Source organism: Pteropus vampyrus, unplaced genomic scaffold (assembly GCF_000151845.1).
Source record: "Pteropus vampyrus isolate Shadow unplaced genomic scaffold, Pvam_2.0 Scaffold170, whole genome shotgun sequence".
Taxonomy (NCBI): Eukaryota; Metazoa; Chordata; class Mammalia; order Chiroptera; family Pteropodidae; genus Pteropus; species Pteropus vampyrus.
The window spans coordinates 4,303,678-4,319,026 of NW_011888951.1; the positions used below are offsets into that span (position 1 = coordinate 4,303,678).

General features: G+C 31.3%; 1 protein-coding gene across 5 annotated transcripts in view; it reads left to right on the forward strand.

Annotated features, from left to right (window-relative positions):
* NRDC (nardilysin convertase) overlaps positions 1–15,349 on the forward strand; it is a 73,998-nt gene that overhangs the window by 17,046 nt on the left and 41,603 nt on the right. For 3 of the 5 annotated variants that reach the window (XM_023536792.1, XM_023536790.1, XM_023536793.1), the window contains exons 3-6: positions 995–1,128; positions 2,044–2,113; positions 2,282–2,363; positions 3,234–3,387. In XM_023536792.1, the coding sequence (XP_023392560.1) occupies positions 995–1,128; positions 2,044–2,113; positions 2,282–2,363; positions 3,234–3,387 (440 nt within the window). The remainder of the gene's footprint in view (positions 1–994; positions 1,129–2,043; positions 2,114–2,281; positions 2,364–3,233; positions 3,388–15,349) is intronic. The other 2 variants (XM_023536791.1, XM_023536794.1) reach the window with 1 other exon arrangement.

Consider the following 15,349-nt stretch of genomic DNA (forward strand, 5'->3'; position numbering starts at 1 on the left):
CTCTTTTTTTTTCCTTCTCATTATTTGAGGTCCATTTTAGTTCTAAGACTAATTATGTGATAAGTTCATAACTGAACATTTCCTATCTATAAGTTTCTTTCTGTATCTGTCAATTAATGGCTTTTCTTGTGCTTTGGATTTCTTTATACATTCTATCGATTTATAAGCAAAAATCTAGGGTTAAATAAAAAAATTGTCATGACAGCTAATTTTACTGTCAAAACATAATAAAATACCTTAGATTTGTATGGCAATTGTGAATCCCTTTGATAAATTACAATGTGCATCCAGTATTTTTGGTACCCCTTTTTATTTTGCTTAGGTGGATCAAACTCTAAATGTTTACATCTAGAAGCAGCAAGGTCAGATTCTTATGATCATTAAAAAATGGCTTTCTTTTCTGAACTTAGTGTGATATAGTCCTATATATGATATTGATAGTTAATTTTCTGGATTGTATTGGAAAGGAATGGAGGAACTTAATGTAGTTTGAAGAGGAGAGCAAATTGTTTTGATTCAGATGCAGTGGGCACACTAGTGTAATGAAAGATCCATGATTGTAACAACAGAAAATGGTTTCTATTCATTGAATGAATAAGTGTCTGCAAAAGGGAACTAAAGTAGTCTAGAGGTGGCTGAAGAGTAGCATAGTGTTGTGCAGCAGTTTATGATTTAATTTTTATTTGAAAAATGTGAAGCTTGTTTAAGATAAATAAGAGAATTAATAATGGAAGTGGGAAGAAAAAAATGTTGAGATGTAATTAAGAAGTTAACTACTTTTCTGAGTCATCATTTTTATCCACTTTCATTTTCCTCCTCCTAAAAAGTTGTTCTTGATCTGACAGGTTTGCTATAGTAACAAGATTGAAATTTAAATATGACATATACCAAATTATGATTTGTTCATGGCTTTCTTAAGTCAGTTCTCAAGTATGAATTTCTCAAGTATGAATTTCTTGGGTAGTTAATTCTCAAGTATGAATTTCTTTTCTAGCAGTCGCAGAACCTGTTTTTGCTGTGGTCAGAGATGACTGATAGACTGTGGTTTAAGTCACCTTATACAAAAATATCTTCAACCCTGCTGGTCGAGACAAGAAATCTTTATGGGGTAGTTGGAGCTGAAAGCAGGTTAGGCATCTATTAAACATCATAGAACAGGTTAGACTGTGGTTCAAAGAAGTGGGTATTATTTCCCCGTGTTTTAACTGAGTGTATGTGCCCACATCTTCAAAATGGGATGTACATCATCAAGCGAGGCTGTTTGGTTCTTCTGAAAACGTACTTTCGTTTTCTGACACATGGTTAGACTTTATACCAGATATGCTAGTTTTTAAAAACTCTCTTTGTAAGAGAAAACCATTTACCAAAACAATCTGTGTCACCAAATGTGTTAGCCTTTAAAATTGACATTTGTAAAATTTGGGAATATTAATCAACTTCCTATTCTCAAGAGTTTATTTAAATTGACTGTTTCTCTCTCTTTTTTTGTGTCTTTTACAATGACATACGGTATGCCCTAATCCTTTTTTTTAAATGCAGTTTGGTGTACCTCTTGACTATCTATTTTGTTAAAAATTCTGATTTTCCCAAGGTATTGGGAGATATCTACTGTTAAGTAATGTGTTCTTTATATCTGCAATAAATGAAGAACTAAAAAGCCTCTTTAAAGTTTAGTTCCTTAGTGTTTTAATAGGTAGAGATTTTCTTTTTAACCATTTACTTATTATCTTTGTTGGATGTTTTCCTGACATGTTATTTTATGCCCTGTTTTAATACAAACAAAAATTTCTGAGAAGTTTTAATAAAAACAAAATATTGATAAGTTTTATATTTTGTATCTGAGTTACTAAACAGAGACTTTAATTGCTTAGAAATCTTTAAAGATAATCTACCAAGATATATCATTCTGCAAATTTCTGAAATCTAATAAATTAGGAAACAAATTCGGTTCAGAACTCTGAAATGCTGACACAAAATGATATTTGGGTGGGCTGGCCAGTCCCTTCTTGCTTTTTTTCTGTCTGTTTCTGCTTTTTCCCTTAGGTCTGCACCTGTTCAGCATTTGGCAGGATGGCAAGAGGAGGGGCAGCAGGGTGAAACTGACACAGTTCTGGTGAGTTTCACTTTGCTGCTCCTCCTGATTATCAGGGAAAGAATTTTATTACTTTCTATTGGAAAACTTCCATCTCCAATTGAATCCTTATGATGAGATGACAATATTAATGACAATATTATTCCTTTAGGATTGATATATTATTTGTATGTGTTCTACTTACTCCAGTCTGCAGCGGCTCTTTGTGTTGGAGTTGGGAGTTTTGCTGATCCGGATGACCTGCCTGGGCTGGCACACTTTTTGGAGCACAGTAAGATCTTTGTAAAATATCATTCCTGGGTGTGTTTTTTCATCCAAATTTGTATGAATTGGTTTCATAGATGACTAACTGGTTTGATAGAGGTATATGTTTAACAAGAGAAAAGGTGAAGAAAAAAATCTTTATGAATATCATAAGTGAAGACTTAATTTTAATCTCTTTGAGTGTACTTCTTTTGAGGTTTAGAATGAAATCACTTAGAAAACCATTTTAAATGTAGGTTTTGTTATTATTCAGGTATGGTAAGGCCAACAGATCAGGAAACAGTTGCCAATCTCTAGGAATTTAGGCTGTAGCCTTGGAAGGGGCAGTCTCTTCCAGGGTTAGCTAGACCCCAAGATGTTAAAAGCATCAGAGATACAGAAAATAAAGCATGATTAATATAAAACAAAATAGAAAATATTCAGTTTAATTATGAATGTACCTACCTAACTAAGACCTATGTGGCTGATAAACAGTTATAAATATCTAAATTCATGTTTGTTTTCCTGAATTACTCATTTTATTACATTCTGGTTTTCTAAGCAGTTTGATGGTAAACTTCTTACCTTATGTGTTTTTATAGTAACAATCTGCACGTACCATATATTTACATTTTAACCTTTTTACAAATAAATTATATATTTCTTTTTTCTTTAAATAAAATGCTTAGTTTTTAATATAAAAGTAATATATGAACAGTATAGAAAATTATAGGAACAGAAGTATAATGAAGAAAGTAAGTATTATTCAGACATAACCATTGTTAATGTGTTGGTATATTTTCTTCTTCTTTTTTTTTTTTTTTTGCAATTTTGTCCTTGATAATAAAAACATTGTCTACATCGTTACGTTCTATGACTTTGTGTTCTTTCCACTTAGTGGTATTCATGGGTAGTTTGAAATATCCAGATGAGAATGGGTTTGATGCCTTCCTGAAGAAACATGGGGGTAGTGATAATGCTTCAACTGATTGTGAACGAACAGTCTTTCAGTTCGATGTCCAGAGAAAATACTTCAAGGAAGCCCTGGATAGGTAACTAGCTCAAAATGTCTTTTTATTTTAATGATCTAATGGCATCTTACACATTGAAAGATTGGGCATTACTCTATCGTATTTCTTTTCAAGTAGTATTCTAATTCTGTAGAACTGTCACAACACTTTATTTGGAGAAAAGAGCAAACTATTAAATACACCTTGGCTCTTATTTTGTAATACCTAGTCTTTGTATTAAAGATTAAACTGAAACCCTGAAACACCTTTTGAGTTTTGTAAATAATGTATTCTCTATTACAAGTAGTTTGCTAATTTAGTAGAAAATATGGAAAAACAGAGAAACAAAAAATGGAGTGTTCCTAATTTTATAATCTAGAGATAACTATGGTTAATATTTTGCTATATAATCATCTATTTTTCTTACTGCACATGGAATCATACTGTTTATATCCTTTCGTTTTTAAACAAGATATTTTTATGTCATTATATAATTTATAGAACATGATTTTAATTCACCATGTATTATTTACATTGTATAGAAGTACCATAATCTGTTCAACCAGTTACATATTACTGGACAATTGAGTTGTTTCCAGTTTCTAGTATTATAATCCTAATCTTTATGTACATCTTAATTATTTCTTTTATTAAGTTCTAAGAAATGAAATTGCTGAGTAAATTTACTTATATATTTCTACGCTTTCATTGTAAAGCTTTTGATATTCACTGCAAAATTGTTTTCCAGAAAGTTTATATCAGTGAAATAATAGAGTTTTAATATTACAAGATTGCAAGCCAAAGTCTACACTAGAAAAAAAGAATTACTTTATATACCCAATTCTAGATAAATGTAAGCTTGAAATATAAAAAAATTAAAAAGTAAATTTTGAGTTTGACAAGTATAATATAAGCTTCTTGAGAGCAGAGATATTGGTCTATTTTTTGTTGAGATATATCTAGCATCAAGAATTTTATATATACTAAGATATCTGTTGAATGAATTAATATATATCTTTACGGGGGAAAAAAATTACCATAAAATCAAAGCACAGATGACCAGAAAACCTCAAAACATGGAAAAGCTCCAGTTTTCTTAAGGAAATTGTCTCATCCCTTAAGAGATTAATTTGACCTTGAGAAATCTTTTGAGTAAATTCCTGTAAATTGGAAGCATATGTTGTTTTCAATGTAATAAATACTTAAGGTGTTTCTGAGCTCCTACATTGCCAACTTCTTTTTGCCAAAACAGTGCCAGAATCTCATTAAAGTTAACACAATTACTTTGATAACATTATTTATAAGGTACAACATGGTGGATTTTCTTCGTAATCTATAATATGACTGTCTACCTGTTTTCAATGAACTATTTTATAGCTGGTTTTAATTGTATACTTAAGGACATGCATATAGCACATACATTTGATACTCAGTGTTTATGGAACGAAACATTTAATTCTAAAATAACAAAATAATAGAGACCAAAAAAATCAATGAAGGCAGTGTAAATGATGCCAAAATTATTTTTCCCTATAAACTTAGGAAATCAGGAATACTCTAAAAATGACTGCATGTTTACTCTTATTTCAGAGTTCTCAGCTCTAAAGATTCACAAAATCTAAATAGGTTTTTATATGTGTAAAGAAATCATAAGGAATAGACAAGTTGAATTGTCAACTTAAGCAATAGGCCAAATACAAAGAAGGGAAAAACCCACTTCACTGAAAAAAGAATAAGCAAACAATATGTTGAAAAATTCAGACCATATCAGAAATGATGAAACTTGGCTTAAAGTCTAGTTAAAGAACTTGTTTTATTTCTTCTTAAAGAGTTTCTGTACATTTTTGATTTAAGGATAGCTTTGAGAAATCAGAAGATACTTAAATATTTATTGTACATTTATTTCTACTTTTAAAAAAGTAGAATGCTACTGGATTAATAGAAATTAATCAGAATATCAAAGCATGAATTCATGCCATAAATAGTAGATAGTGATAGAACTTAAGTATTGCATATATTATAATAAACATGATAATAGTATACTTCTACAGTTAGCAAGGAATAAATAATCTTTGGGTCATTTTTAAAGGACTCTTATATAGCATGGATTAAGGGCCATTATTTTTTAGTAGGTCAGTAAAATCTAATTCTCTCACATAGATCATATTGTTTATCAATATCTTGGATCATTTAAGTAAAAAGTTGAGGAAATGACTGAATTTTTACCCTAGTAAGTAAATGAGAATAGAGCTGCTTTTGCCCTGATAGCATTTTCTAATTTTAATAAATTTTAACTTTATAAGTATTTCAGGGCAAGTGCAAGAAACATCAAAGCCCCAGGACATTCACAAAGTTGAAAAGCAAACTCTCCTCATAATAAGCTGGGACTCCAAAAGGCTTCACTGTCAGGTTGAAGAAATGGATTAGCCATCCTGAAAGTATAGCCTACTTTCAAAATTCCTGAGTCTTCTGGTGAACCCAAGCCTTGATTGTGATTTAACATGGTCCAGAGCTGATAGTGTTCTCTGATGCCCAAGAGAAGCAAACACAAATCCTCGCAAAAGGAAAATATACTCATCCTAGGCCTTACATTATTCCTATAAATAGTTTTTCAAGTATAAAGTCAAACATAAGCAGGCATACAAGTAAATAAGACAACATGAATGAGAATAGATAACAGGAAAAGATTTTTAATGCTTTAGAATTCTTAGATTAGATACGCATTATAAAAATGATTATACTTTCTGTTTTAAAGAAATGAGGCAAGTTTAACTACAGTTGCCAGGAATAGGAAACTATAAAATGTGTCCTATAAAGTTTGAAAAAAACACCATCTTGAACTGAGATGTGATCACTGAAACTGAAAACCCAATGGGAGGGTTTAAGAGAAAAGTAGATATAGGTGAAGATAGAATTGGTAAACCAGAAGATAGGCCAAAAGAAATTCCAAATGTAGCATAAAGAGGAAAATAAAGATTAAAAATGCAGGAGAAAAAAAGGAAAAGAGGCGTAGAGGATAGAACAAAAATGTTTGATATATATTTACTTGGAATCCTAGAAGGAGGGAAGGGAAAAATGGAGTAGATACAATATTTGAAGGGTTGATCACTGGAATAGTTCTACAACATCAAATCGGAGTTTAAAGAAGTCTAACAAAGTCCAAAAGTATACATTAAAAGAAATACCCATGTAGAAAAACATAGTGATATTGCAGAAAACCAAATAGAGAAAATCTTTGCCAGGTAAAAGTGCAAAATCCCTTCAAAGGAATATTAGACTGATGACTATTCAACAGCAGTGGTGGAAGCTAAAAGACAGTAGGATATTTCCAATAGCCTGAAAGAAAATAACTACAAACTATAAATTCGACACCAAGCAAATATATTTTTTAAGAATGACTGTAAAATAGACCTTCAGACACAATTGAGAGACTGTACTACCAGCCAGCCTACCAAAAGAAAGTCTAAAGGATTTATTTCAGACAGAAGAAAAATGAGGGTCAGAGATGCAAAAGGATAGGAGAACAAAGAAAGTTATTTTATGTGAGTAAATGTAAATCAACATTGATTACTTAAAACAATAATTATGAAATTTAAAACAGAATTAAAATGACAGCAGTTTTATCAGTCAGAAGTAATGATAAATGAAGAAGAAGGTATTTTGTAAGGTGTTTTTCTCTGGAGGCTTTTGTCCAAAACATTTAAATGCAGTTGTTTAACTTTGTGACTGCCTGAGGCAGTGGATAACAGTTGGGACAGTTAGGCTATTCAAAAAGCTTAAAAGGGAAAACATGAAAATGAGATGTCCAAAGGGGCTTTGAAAAGCTCTAACATATTCCTTGGAATCTTGAAGGCCATGTACATGCATATTGCTGTGCCATGTCTAGGCTATATGCATGTTCAAGAAACACTTGAGAAGGCCTTAAGCTTTTACCTTGGCTGACCTTGAGTCTCTGTGCAAGCAGGATGTGATGGCTAAGGCAGAGTTGTAAACTGCCTGACTGAATGCTTAAGGTGTGCCCTAATATGCATACAGAGCCCCTTGGCAAGTCTGGGAGACTTAACCAATTCCAGGCATTTAAGGGAATCTCTGTGCAACTAGAGATTACCACTAAGCTAATCAAGCAGTGGTTATACTTGTCAAAGAATACAGACTTTACCGAATTAGTTTAAGAAAGGTACTAAATATACAACCGGTAATAATGAACAGCAATAACAACAAATCTTGAGGAAGGAGAATCTTGATTTTCAGAGTTGCCACATGATATTATTTAAAATGTTTTCAACAGAAAAGTATGAGGGGTGCAAAGTATGGCCCATAAACAGAAAAAACATCAGTCACCATAAACTGCCCTGAAAAGGTACAGATTCTGGACTTAATAGAGAAAGACTTTAAATATGCTAATTAAATATGGTCAAAGAACTAAAGAAAACTGTCTAAGAACTAAAGGAAAATATGAGGATGTTATCTCACTAAATAGAGAATATCAATAAAGATATAGATTATTAAATAGAACCATATAAAAAATCGAGTTGAAAAGTACACTCACAAGAAAAAGTCACTAGAAGGGCTCAACAGCATATTTAAGCTAGCAGAGGACAGAATCAACAAGCTTGAAAATAGGTCAATTGGGATTACCCAGTCTGAGGAACAAAAAGAAAAAATATGAAGAAAAATAGTTTCAGATATCTGTGGGACACCATCAAGAATAGCAACACATGCATCATGGAATTTCCAAAAGGAAATGAGAAAGAGGTAGAAAAAATTCTTGAAGACATAATAGCAAACTCTTCCCAAGTTTGTTAAAAGATGAGAATCTAGACATTCAAAGAAGCTCAACAGATGCCAAGAAGTTTAATGTCCACAATAATGTCCACAACAATGACATTCATAACAAGGTGCATTGTAATCAAACTGTCAAATGCCAAATATAAAGGGAATCTTAAAAATAGCAAGAGAGGAGCAGCTTGTCTTGCAAAATAATCTCAATAAGGTAAACAGCTGATTTTCCATCAGAAACCATGGAGACAAGAATGACACATTCAAAGTGCAGGAAGAAAAAGACTATAAACCGAGAATTCTATATCCAGCAAAAATATCCTTCTAAATGGAGAAATTAAGACATTCTCAGATAAATTAAAAACTAAGTTTGTCACTAGCAGATCTTCTCTATGTGGCATATTAAATGGAGTCTTTCATACTGAAATGAAGGACACTCAGATCCACATAAAAAGGTAGAGAGTACTGATAAAGGTAACTACATATATAAATATAAAAGACAGTATATACTTTTTGTAATTTTTTTCTCCTGTCTGATTTAAAAGACAACTAACTATATAAAGTAAAAATTATAAATGTATTGATAGTTGTATAATGTATAAAGACATGATTTGTATGGCAATAATAGCACAAAGGAGGGAAGAGAGCAGATTAATAGAAGCAATGTTTTTATATATTATTGAAATTAAGTTGATATTTAAAATGGATTGTTATAAGTTAAAATGTTAAGAAAATAACAAAAATGCAGTAAAAGAAATGACAAGAGAATTAAAATTGTACCCTAGAAAATATCTTAACAAAAAGAAGTCAACAGTGGAGGCATAGAGGGGAAAATATAAGACTTATAGAAAACAAATAGCAAAGGCAAACATAAATTCTGCCTTATCGGTAATTAAGTTAAATATGAATACATTAAACATTCCAATTAAAAGGAAGATATTGCCAGAATTGGTAGAAAAACTTGATTCAGCTATATATATGCTTTCTATAAGAGATACACTTTGGATTACAATACACCAATAGTTTGTCAATAAACGGATGGAAAAAGATATACCATGAGAACAGCAATTAAAAGGGACTTGGAGTGGCTATCCCAATGTCAGACAACACAGACTTTAAGACCAAAATTGTCATTAGAGACAAGAAAATTTTATGACGATCAATTTATAAGGGTCAATCCATCAAAAAGGTATAACAATTATAAACACACATTTATCTGTCAGAAGAGCCCCAAAATACATGAAGCAAAAAGTGGCAGAATTGAAGGGAGACATATACAATTCAATAGTAATAGTTGGAAGTATAAATATCCCACTTTCAATAAATGATAGAACAACTAGGTAGATCAACAAGAAATAGAAGACATAAGCAACAGTATAAACCAATAGATATCCATAGAACCCTCCACCCCAAATCACCAAAATAAATACGCATTCTTCAAGGCAGCATGAATTGTTCTCTAGCATAGACATAAAATAATTCCCAAAGTTGAGAGTTAAAATTATACAGGTATGTTCTCTAGCTATAATGGAATGAAATGAGAAGTCAATAACAGAAGGAAATTTGGAAAATTCCACAGATCTAGAAATTAAACAATATACTCCTAAATAATCAATGAGTCAAAGGAGAAACAAGAGAAATTTAAAAATGTTTAGAGACTAATGAAAATGAAAACAACACACAAAAACTTATGGTAAGTGCTCGGAGGGAAATTTATAGCTATAAACACCTCCATTAAAGAAAATATCTCGTCAGTGACCTAAACTCTCAGCTTAATTAACTGGACAAAGAAGAGCAATCTAATCCCAAGTAAACAGAAGGAAGGACATTAAAATTAGAGTGGAAATAAATAAAATAGAAAAACAATAGTAACAATAAAACCAAAAGTTGCTTATTGGAAAAGGTCGACAAATTGATAAACCCTCAGATAGACTGGTCAAGAAAAAGCAAGACTTAGATTATTAAAATCAGGAATGAAATAGTGAACATTGCTATGATCTTACCAAAAGGACTATACTGGAATACTGAATAATTATATGCCAACAAATAGATAACGCAGATGAAATGTACAAATTTCTAGAAGGACACAAAGTACTGAAACTGACTCAAGAAGATAGAAAATGTGAATAGACATATAATAAGAGCTTGGATTAGCAATAAAAACTTTCCAAATGAAAAGTGTAGACCCAGATGGCTTCGCTGGTGAAGTCTACCAAACATTTAAAGGATTAACACTGATGTTTCATAAACACTTCCAAAAAATAGAAGAGAGACTTCCTAACTCATTCTAAAAAAACCAATGTTACTCTGATACTGAAAACTAGACAATGATATCACAAGAAAACTACAGATTAATATTTCTTATGAATATAGAAAGAAATTCTCAACAAAATACTGTGAAACCAAATATAGTAACATAAAAGGATTATACACCATAACCAGGTGGTTTTTAATCCAGGAATGCAAGATTAGTTCACCATATGAAAATCAATGTAATATGCCATATTAATAGAAGGACAAAAATCACATCTCAAGATGTAATCTCAATATGAACAGAAAAAGCATTTGACAAAATCTAGCACCCTTTCACAATAAAACACTTAATAAACTAGGAATAAAAGGAAACTTTCTCAACTCGGTAAAGGGTATTTATGAACAACCCACACTAACATGCATAATAATGAAATTTTGAAAGCTTATCCCCAAAAATCAGGATCAAGATGTCAGCTATCACCACTTCTATTCAACATTGAAGTGAAGATTTGAGCTAGAGCAGTTAGACAAGAAAATGAAATAAAAGACATGCAGATTGAAAAGGAAAAAGTAAAACTACCTTTATTTGCTGATGATATAATCTTATACAAATGATTTTCATTTGTGGAGCATTTACCTACTCAGTAAGAATTATTTGTAACTCCAAAACCAAAACTCACAATACTTTCACAGTCATTCGTGGACATGTGAAAGATTTTGTAAATTGTGAAAATTTGAGTTGCTGACACACACATTCTCAGCTCAGGTTGAATAAGGGAACACTCTGCTTTTTGGTTTTAGCTTTCATACAGAGGACCGGGGACACTAGGAGACAGTACACTATAGTAAAAGAAGCTTTGGCCCTGGTGCCAGTTTGATGGAGTTTGAATCCAAATTCTTGAGGTGACCTCAAGCAGCTATATTTCTGAACCTCATTTTCTTTTTTGTGAAATAAAAAAGATGATGAGATACCTTTAGGACTTAAGATCATTTGTGTGTGTGTGGGAGTGTGCATGTGTTAAGTGTATTTTCCCTAGGACAGTGGTTCAGTATTCTCTAATTCAGCAATCCTGGCAACTTTAGAGAACCTAATTACCAAAAATAACCAGAACTCATTATATATAGATAATACTACAGATTCCACAGAAGAACTATTAGAGTTAATATTGAGTTCAGCAAGATTGAAGAGTCAAGATCCATGTACAAAAATTGTTTGTATTTCTGTATACTAGCAATGAAAAAAACAAAAATGAAATTAAGAAAAAATTCCATTTGTCATAATATCAAAAAGAATAAAATACTTAGGAAAAAAGTTATATATGGAAAGCTACAAAAAATTGTTGAAAGAAATTAAAGAAGACCTAAATTAACGGAAAGACATCCCATGTTCATAGATTGGAAGATTTGGTATTGTTAAAGTGGCAGTACTTAACAAATTGGTCTATGGATTCGACTTAACCCTTATCAAAATTTCAGCTGCCTTTTTTGAAGAAATGGTAAGCTCATCCTAAAATTCATATGGAAAGGAAGAGAGCAAGAGTAGTCAAAATTACCTTGAAAAAGAACAAAGTCACAGGACTCATATTCCCAATTTTAAAACTTACTCAAAGCTACAGTAATGAAGGCAACATGGTACTGGCATAAGAACAGATTAGTGGAATAGAATTGAGACTCCTGAAATAAACCATTATACTTATGGTCAGTTGTAAGAGTGCCAAGACAATTCAGTGGGAAGAATAGTTTTTCAACAGATGGAACAGGAACAACTGGATATCCAAATGCAAAAGAATGAAATTGGACCCTTTATTTACATCATATACAAAATCAACAAATTGAGTCGTAGACATAAATTTAAGAGCAACAACTATAAAACTTTGAAGAAAACATGGCCATAAATCTTTGTGACCTTAGACTTCGCAGTATTTTTTCAGATACGACACCAAAAGCAAAAACAACAAAGAAAAAAGTAGATAAATTGGACTCTATTAAAATTAAAAACTTTTTTGATTTAAAGTGCCTTAAGAAGAAAGTGAAAAAACAATTCACAGAATGGAAAAATACTTACAAATCATATATCTGATAAAGTACTAGTATCTAGAATATATATTGAACCTCTTACAACTCAACATTGAAAAGACAAATAACCCAGTTTTAAAATGAGCAAAGGAGTTGAATAGACATTTCTCCAAAGAAGATATGCAGGTGGCCAATAAGCACATGAAAAGATGCTCAATATCATTAGTGAAATGAAAATCAAAACCACAATGAGATGCCATTTCACACCACTTCAAAAAGAGGAAAAATAACAGTTATTGGCAAATGTGTGAGTAAATTGTAATCTTCATACATTGCTGATGGTGCAGCTGTGTTGGTAAACAGTTTGGTGGTTCTTCAAAAAGTTAAACATGGAATTATCATATGAACCAGCAATTCTACTCTTAGAGAATATACCCTAGAATTGAAAACATATGTCTACACAAAACCTTGTACATGAATGTTCATAGCAGCATTATTCATGATAGGTCAAAGTGAAGTTAACTCAAATGTCCATCAAATAATGAATGGATAAAAATATGTGGTAAATCTATACAAAGGAATAAGAAGGCTATGAAGTTCTGATACATGCTACAACATGAATCTTGAAAACATTTTGCTAAGTGAAAGAGACCAGACACAAAAAGCCCTATAATGTATGATTTCATTTATATGAAATGTACAGAATAGGAAAATCCACAGAGACCAAAAGTATATTAGTGGTTGCCAGGGGCTAGGAGGACGGAATGGGGAATGACTGTTAATGGGTACAGAGTTTAGTTTTGGGGGTAATGAACATTTTCAGAAAGTAGACAGTGGTAATGTTTGTACAATCCTATGAGTATAGTAAAATCTACCTAATTGTGCCCTTTGAAAGGCAAATTTTGTGGTATCTGAATTATTTCTCAATAGAAATAACAAACATGATAAAATTTAAGGAAAGCTAAATGTTGGTTCTTTGAAATAACTGATAAAATACATAAACCTTTCAGAAGACTGGTCAAGGGAAAAAGTATGTGCAAATATCAGTAATGAAAAAGAATATGGCTTATAACCTGGCAGATACTGAAAATATAAGATGTTTTGAACAACCTAGGCCAGTAAATGAAAAACTAGAGGAATTCTTAGTAATATAATTTATAAAATCCATATAAGAGAAATTATTATGAATCAGCAATGAAAAATCTCAAAAATAAACTTTTAGGTTTGGAGTTTTACAAGATATTGGAAAAAAATAATTCTTCCCTCATTTATGAAGATAGTATAACCTCGATATAAGAAAGTTTAATATAAGAAAAATTATAGACCAGACTGACGAACAGCAATATATAAGGATGATATAGTTCATCCTAGAAATATGAGGTAGGGCTAACATGAGAAAATCAATGCAGTTTGTCATATTGATAAAATGAAGGAGAAATCCATATCAGTATGTGTAGAAAAAATTATGTGATGAAATTCAGTATCTATTCACAAAGATGCTTTTAGCAAACAGCGGAAGGCAACTTTCTCAATATGATATTTGATATTATAAACCAAACCTTCTATTTAATGGTGAAACTTTGAAAGCTTTAAAGTCTAGATGAGGAACAAGACAAGCAGATTGTGATCACTTCTATTCATTATTAGGAAAGAAAGAAAAATTAGTATAATACACAACTGCTGTAGCAGATGAGATGATTGTGAACATAGAAAATCTAAAATCTTCTACAGATAAATTAACATTAACAGAATTTAGTAAAGAAGCTTGATAGGCTAAATAAAATGATGATGTGTTTAACATTAAAGTCAGTATTTCTATTAGCAACAGTTAGAAAATGAAATTAAAACTTTATAAAAGCTATAAGAATAAGCACTCAGGAATCATTCCAATAATTAAGTATAAGACCTCTTTATGGGGAATGTATTAAAACCATATTTGAGATATTAAAGAAGACCTAAATAAATTGAGAGAAATACCATTCATGGATTTGAAGCCTTAGTTTTTTAGTGATGTCAGTCCTCCCCTGTTAATGTACAGATTCAGTGATATCACAACCATAATCTCAAAATATTTATTCAGTTTTAAATAGACAAGGCTAATTCTAACATTGATAAGGAAATGCAGAGGGTTAAGTATAGCCAATGTACTTTTGAATTGGAAAAATAACAAGGTAGCAGGACTTGATCTACTTGATAATGAAATTTGTTTTGTGATTAGGACATTGTGGGGTTAGAACAGGACTAAGCAAAGAGACAATGGAACAGAATAGAAATCCTGGAAATAGACCAATGCATATGTGTACACTTGATTTTTGACAGGGGCCAAGACAGGCAGACTTCGATAAAGGCAGAGATAAAATTGACTCTCTACCTCATAACATACACGAAAAATCAATTCTATGTGGATTATAGACCAAAAATGAATAGTACAATGAAAAGTTTTAGAGAGTGTGACATTAGCCCATGTAAAAATTATCAAACAAGACACAAAAAACACAAAACATAAAAAAAGATTGTACATTATGTTTATTAAAAGTTACCATAAAGAGTGTGAAAAGGCAATTGTAAAGTGAAAGAATATATTTGTAACAATACATTTAAAATAACTATCATTGACTTTTAACTATAAGATTATGTGTAACATAATTATATATCATATATACATGGACATTTATATATATTTTTAGAATCAATAAGAAAAACTACAACCTAATATAGAAAAAGGCTTAAATAAGCATTTTACAAAAGAAATTCAGATTATTAATAAGTATATCAAATGGTGTTCAACCTCATTAGGAATCAGGAAAATATAAATTAAAACCATTATGAGATTTAACTATCCTAAAAGTTGCAGAAAACTTTAAAGTCTGGCAATACCAAGTGAGGGTGAGAGTGTGAACGAATGGAGGAATTGGAACTGCTGACGCAGGTATAAATTGGTACAATCACTTTGGGA